Here is a 6950-nt window from a genome sequence, read left to right as displayed (position 1 = left end):
GCAGAGGTGACCCAGCAGCGAGGTTTTACGTCTTTATTATTATTATCATTATTAATAATATTAATATTATTACCGAAGTATTTCACGTCCAGAGCTAAGACAAGACTACAAACACGACACATAGAAAATTAATAAAATAGAACTTTCTTTTCTTCTGAGGCTCCTCTTCTTACTTCTAGGTAGTATGTGCTCCTTCCAGTGGCTTTGGGGAGGGGCTGGCAGAGAGGTCTGGGGTCAGGGAGTCTTCGAGGCCCCCGCTGAGGGGACTGCGAATCTACCATTGAACCGTGCACGGGGGACATGGACGAAATGAGACGCGACACGGACAAGAGCATTTTGCTCTGCTTCCAGGAAACATCAAGTGAGTCCGGTCCTCAGTTCTCACGCGGGAGCCTCTTTGGGCTGAGGAGGTTCCACGGGGATGGAGGGGGCGCTGGGGTGCTGGCTGGGCTCAGGCAGCGCGGCCTCCCAGCGCCCAGCGAGAGCTTTGCGGGCGGGGGCGTCCAGGAGAGCAGTGGCCCCGCCTGTCGCGCACTGGAGAGCAGGTCCCCAGGCTCCCCCGCCCGCAGAGCCTTCTCGGGGCTCTCCGATGCCCTCGGCTCCCCAAAGGCCTCTCTCTTCGCGTCCCCCCGCCCCCTTCCAGCGCCTTCATTCGGCTGGTTTTTCTTCTTCCTCCTCGGCACTGAGCTGAGACGCGTTGAGCAGTTTGCTCTCCTTTTTCCACTTCATGCGCCGGTTCTGGAACCAGATCTTAATCTGCCTTTCCGTCAGGCACAGGGCGTGCGCGATCTCGATGCGCCGCCGCCGCGTCAGGTAGCGATTGTAGTGAAACTCCTTCTCCAGCTCCAGCGTCTGGTAGCGCGTGTAGGTCTGGCGGCCTCGCCGGCCACTGGGCCCAAAGGAGGAACCTGTTACACAGAGAGGAGGTGCTGAGGCCTGGGTTCACCAGGGCCAGAGCCCCCCTCCCCCACTCGACCCTCGAACGGGGACTCTAGCCTGTCCCGGGATGCCCTCCACTCTCCCTGTTTCCCTGCCCCCCTCCCTTCCTCACTCCTCCAGCGCCCCCTCCAGATTCCCTCTAGGTCTCCTAGGCTTATGCCTTCTGTCTAGATTCTTGGTGGGGGGATGGGAGGAGCAGTTTTAAATCCCACCTGAGCCTAGGGGGAGGGGCTGGGAAGACACTGGCCAGGTATGTCTCTTCCTAGCCGCATCTTTTCTTTCCATCCGTCTGGCTCCCCCACCATCCTGTGATAGATTCCGGCCCTTAATCCGTAATGACGTAGATCGATCCGCAGTCGGCATTAAGGGCTCCTCACTTTCGTGTCCCTTTAATGGACATCAATTTGGGACTTAAGGCCGACAAATAATCCAACCTGAGATCCCGGCGCCTGCTTCTCCTTCTATTCCCCTTCGCCCGCTCCCTCTCTTTCTTCTCCTTATTCTCCCTCCCTCCTCTGACTACCACCCCTTTCCTGGTGCCTCATCTTTCCCCAGCCCTCGACCCCCAGGGAAAACCAGTCCGGGACAGACTCAACCCTCCCTCGCCAGCGTCACGCCGCCCCTCTTCCCATGACGCACTCCGTTTTTAATGAACAGTCTTGGGGTGGGGGGGTCGGACCAGAGCTGGGGGCGACAGGGAGAGCCCAGCCAGTGACTGCGGCCCCTGCCCGCCTCCCTGACCCAGAATCCCGGCTGCGGCCTGGCGCTCCGGGAGAACCTACTCATTCCCCATGACTCGGAGTGCATCTGGGACTTTGCAAACTTTGCAACTCCTGAGGGCGGGAGGGCAGCGCGGGAGACCGGTGCAGGCGCCCAATCTTCCCTAAGCTCCGACCCGAGACGCTCTCTCTAGAGGAGAAGGGGGTGCTCTCTAGCTCTGGCTCCGGGAGGGGGGCCCGTGGGGGTTGCGGCGGCCGCAGCAAGTCTCACTCACTGTTGCATGAATTCATCCTCTGCATCCAGGGGTAGACCGGGGTGGAGCACTTCTGCTCCTCCGCCTCGCCGAACACGCTCTTGTCCTGCGCGCAGTCGGACTTCCGCGGCTCCGGGTGGAACGGGGGCGGCTCGTCGGCACCCGAAAGCGCGCAGGCCGACTCCTTCTCGCGGTAGAAGGCCGGCGCCGGCCCGTAGTCGCAGGGCGCCGCCCGGCCGTAGCCGCTGCCGGCCGGCGGGTAATAGGAGGGAGCTGCAAAGCCCTTGTCCTGGCCGGGCCCGGGCCCGTAGGGCGTGGGGTAGTGCCTCAGCGGGTCCGCATAGCCCGACGAGTAGAGCGGGAGCTGGCCCAGGAAGGACTCCTGCCCGCTGGCCAGAGTGACGGGGAAGGTGGAGTTCACAAAATAGGAACTCATTGGGAGGGGAGGCGCGCGCGGCCGCTGCTGCTCCGCCGGGTTTATGATTTGTTGTGTTTTATAGTCCGAGCGCCGCGCCTATTAGTAGTATATCTGAGATTGGGTTTTAGCTGAGGGGGGGATGGCGAGGTGCCAGTGAGGGCCAGAAGGAAATACAACCATCTGATCCAACACTGACCAATGGCAGAGGCAGGAATTGTCAAATAGCACCCAGGAGGAGCGCAGCCCGCGCTAGGGACCCGAGCACAAACGTATCAACCTTTTTTTCCCCCTCCTTCTTCTTCTGCTTTCTCTCTCTCTCTCCCCAACAGCACAACCCGTCCTGTTCCACCTACGTAGGGTCTGTGAAAGAGGCGTCTGTGCCTTTGAGGCAGGAGGGAGCACTTGGATTGATACCACCCCATCCCCCAGTGATCAAATAAATATATCCCTCCCCTCCCCACGCAGAACAGGAAAAAGTTAATTGTGTTTTCAGAGAAGTTAACCCCTGCTTTGCTTGGGGTTAGGCAAGGCAGGGGTTATTCCCTCCAGGGAAGGTGGGTAAATGTCTCTGAATCTTGAATCTCAATCTCCTTAGAAGAGAACTAAAGGAGGAGGCTGGTTTCTCGGGGTTTGTACTGGGAAAAGGGGAGAAGTGTTCTCCACTGATCAGCATTGTTTTCAGAAAGCGAGAAGCAAAGAAGAAACCCTCTCCTTCCCAGGTTTTGAAAAACGTTTTTCCTGTTTCTCAGATCTACTCCATCTCTTCCAAGCCTGGCTTTATTATTCCTGCTTCTCTGCAACTCTTATGGTCTGAGAGACAGGCCAGAGCCTGCTGCCCAGAGGACCCAGAAGGCTGGGAAATGGGAACAGGGTCTGAGGCTAAGCTTCTCCCTCTGGTTGTGCAGCTAGGCTAGGAGCTTCTGGGAAGGCTACCGCTGCCGCTGCCCAAGACATCTTGCCTGGTTCTAGTATGTACTGCTTGCTCTTGGCACAGGAAGGGGCACGGGGAAGAGGGGGATAGGGAGGGGAGGGGTGAAAGGCATCCTCCAACCTAGGTTGTCTGATCCCTATCCTGCCTGCAACCCCCCCTCCACCCCACCTCCTACCCCAAAAGACATTAGAATATACTGGGCTATAGATTCTTAGGAATCAAAGGTGTTTCAGTAAGTCTGGGTTCAGGGAAGAAATTGTTCCCTCCTCCAGTTCTGGGTCCTCAAACCCTCCTGATATTGGAGACAATCAGAGACCACTGGGAAGAGAGGAGCCCTTGCTCCTTTTCCAGGTCTCTCCAGGAGCTGGCAGTTCTTTTTAAAATTAATTCTTTCTCAAGACTTGGATTTTGTTTAGTTTTATAAGGAGGGAGGGGGGTTGGGTCCTCCTGGGGTTGCAGCAGGCAGCTTACAACTATCATTCCGTATCCCGTCTCCAGATGCTCACTACCCTTCTGTTTGTCTCCCAGCATCTCTACAATCCCTACCACGTCTCATGTTTGTATCACCAGCTTGCTGCCTACAAGCTTTGGTGTGAGTGTGTACATCTCTCTCTCTCTCTCATCTAAGGAAAATGAGCATTGGAGGCAGGCTGGAAGACTCAGCCATGGTGTATTTTCAACATTCTAATGTGCACGTGGAGGCCAGGCATAAAGGGTGACAACCTTCGGACCTGGGGCCAGGAATGGGCCAGGGTGGGAGACAAAACCTGCTGATGAAGGGGCTGGGCTGACCCTCCTCTGACTTGTTCTTTGGGCTCCTTTTTATGGGACAATTCTGCCCACTGAACGTGGCACAAGACATTAGGAAAAGAGGTAGAGGGCTGAAGTTGGTGACCAAGGGTGGGAACTTGCTTGCTTGCAAAGTGGCCTCCAAGGCTCCCTGAACTCAGGACAACTTCTGGGCTGCAACTTTATGGCTAAGTGGCTATTCCCAGTTGTCCCATCAACCACTTCCTAGCCCAACTCTTTGGGGGGTTTTGTCAAGATTTAAGAAAATAAACTCAAGCCTCCTAATGATGGAGAGTCATAAGTGCTCTAATCCAGCTGTGGTTAGGCCCACTCCTGGAGAGGAACGGGGAACATTTGGGCTGGAGGAGCAAGGTAGGGGGAGTGCCTTGTGTACCTCCCTCCTCCTTGCTACTGAGGCGGGGCCTTCGGTCTCAGCCCTCTGTGCCTCCTCTCTGCCCACAATGTCCTCATACTAGGACTGGATGGTGCGGGCTTTTCCATGAAGCCTGGATAACATAAGATTTGGTGATAGAAACACGAGAATAATCGCCTTATCCTTAGAGTCATAGCCCCAAATTAACCTCACCTCTGCAGGTTGCCTGTCGTGAGATGGAGCCTCAAAGGCAGAGCCTGGGTGCCTGGAGTCCGGCATGAAAGGAAATAGCGCCTCATCGCTCTTATCTAAGCCCAGAGGTATTTATGAGCGTTTATTCGACTGATCTGTTTGTTTGGGAGAAAGAGCAGGCAGGCAGGGCCGGGCCAGAGGCCGCCTGGCTTCTGGAGCCAGATCTCTATGAATCTGTCTGTGGTTCCGTCCACTGCCGTCTGTCTGTCTCCAAGGGGGAATATGTAAATACACAGTGGGCACAGCCATCGGCAGGTCTGGGGTGCTCAACGAGAAAGGGTGTGTATGGAGAGGTGGATATAAACGTGTACTAGGTCTTGAGTACACAACAGAAGGATTGCATAGAAATCCCACAGGCAGGATTTATAATTGTAATTTTCTGAGCTGTGACCCTGTGGTCCTGTGGACGTACACACATTCCAGCTCCCAGGGAAAAGTCTAAGCTGTGTTCAGCTCTGGAGTAAAATTCTCCTGCACCGGTAATCTCAGGGAGGATATTTGCCAGTAGGTGTGTGGAGGGGAGGGGATTGAGACATTGTCCAGGCTTCCCACCTCCTCTCAGCTGCAAAGCTCCCCCCACCCCCCAGCTCTTAGGACTGTGGGCACCTTCCCCCACCCCACTCCCAACTGTGATTGGGGTGGGGTGAATTCAAACATCTCAACCCAGTTCTTCCCCTAGACTCTGTGATTCTCTGGTTTTGGGGAACACAAATGTTCCCAGAGGGAGCAGTGTGGCCTCTCCCACTCTTTGAGAGTTGTTCAGAGAGAACATTGCCTTAAAATTGGCCAGTCCAAAGCACAGTACAAAGACATTTCCATTATGCAAATGAACAGCATCTTCTCTGATGGAGGGGGGAGCAGTGGCAGCTCAGCTCCCTCTCCCCAGGTCCTTGGGCACCCTAAGAGCCCTTAAGGGTTTCAATCCTCTATACCAGCCGCCTTACCCTCCCCATCTGTCCTTCGGATTGTCCACAAGAAAAAAACCTCCGAGTGGCCCAAGACCTTCGGAGAGCACTCCCTCGGGGCCTCCAGCACTGGGCCGGGCCTTCTAGCCGCCAGAAAGTCACTCTCTGCTGAAGAGCTGAAAGGGCTGCTCCTGCGGCCCAGACTCGCGAGGCGCCAAAGACTCCGGGCCGCAGCCCCCGCGTTTGCCCCCAGTACCGCTGGGCCCCTCGACCTCGGCAGCTCCGGGCCAGACCCTAGTAACACCTCGGCCTGCCTGGCACCGCAGGCAATTTCCTGGAGCCCCCGCCCAGGAACTGGGGCCACAGCACCTTGAAAGGAGCGGCCAGAGCTTCCTCCTGCGGCTTGAAAGCCCGAGCTAATCAGTAACCCGTGAAACCGGGGCCAATATTCAAACTCGGCGGCAGCGGCGCGTACCCCCGCCCTCGCCACCCGCTTCTGGGAAAGCAGTCGGCTTAAGTGGGTATGAGGGGTCCGGCAGGAACGGAAATTACAAGGGTTGGGTTCCTTACTGATTGATCCCCACTCCCACTCCCCGTTTTTTCCCAAAGCATATTTGTGTCGATTTCGCTTGAAATGATAGGGAATAGGGAAGGGGACCCACACTCACTTGCAAGACACCAACAGTTTCCAGAAAACTCGGCTCAATTCCTTCACCACAGACTCAAATGGCCAAGAAACTGGCAAGACCCACCACCCAACCCGGAGAAAACAGACTCGGTTTGTGTTTTGACAACCGAGTGGAACTGCCCGGGCCAGCGCCTCCCCTGCGGGACCCCTCCCTTAGCCGAAAAGAAAACCAAATAAACCTTGAACAGCCTTGGCCTCGGATCTCCCTAGCGGCCCTGGTGATCCCCTCTTGAGCTTGGAGGGGGATAGCGGGGTGAGGGCTCTCGACTCTGATCCCCAAATCCTTTGATTCAGGGCCCCCTGCCCGCGGGCGGGATTAAGTATTAGCCCTTTTTAAATATGCCCTAGAAAAAGCCGCTTCCCTCAGCCAGCCGCCAGGTTTGGAGCTGGGATGAGGCTGACAAGGGGGAGGGGATGCTTGTTCTCCAATTCACACGCGGGCAGGCGGGAACCAAGATCCAGCGGAAAGCGTCAATCTGGGCCGACGTCCCCAGAATCCCGCCGAACCAGAGCGGCGGGGGCTCCAGTCGTCGGGCATATGGTTCAGGCAGTGTCGCGGGGCATTTAGCGCCGAAGCCGCATGTCTCCAAATGGACGGTAGATGGCAGCAAACCGCATAATTTGGGTCAGAGCAAACTGTCTAAGGGATGATTTATACCCCGCCAAGACTACAGGAGAAAAA

General features: G+C 56.2%; 1 protein-coding gene across 1 annotated transcript; it reads right to left on the bottom strand.

The window, feature by feature from the left end:
* Positions 1-648: 648 nt before the first annotated feature.
* HOXB6 (homeobox B6) lies at positions 649-2348 on the bottom strand. Its single transcript, XM_007465106.1, has 2 exons — positions 1934-2348; positions 649-908 (listed from the first exon to the last, which is right to left on the bottom strand). The coding sequence occupies exons 1-2, from the start codon at positions 2346-2348 to the stop codon at positions 649-651; spliced, it is 675 nt and encodes a 224-aa protein (XP_007465168.1).
* Positions 2349-6950: the final 4602 nt, after the last annotated feature.

The sequence above is a fragment of the Lipotes vexillifer genome, unplaced genomic scaffold, assembly GCF_000442215.2.
Source record: "Lipotes vexillifer unplaced genomic scaffold, Lipotes_vexillifer_v1.1 scaffold591, whole genome shotgun sequence".
Taxonomy (NCBI): Eukaryota; Metazoa; Chordata; class Mammalia; order Artiodactyla; family Lipotidae; genus Lipotes; species Lipotes vexillifer.
Note: the sequence above shows the minus strand (reverse complement) of the source record. Positions and strands in the feature narration are given on the sequence as shown.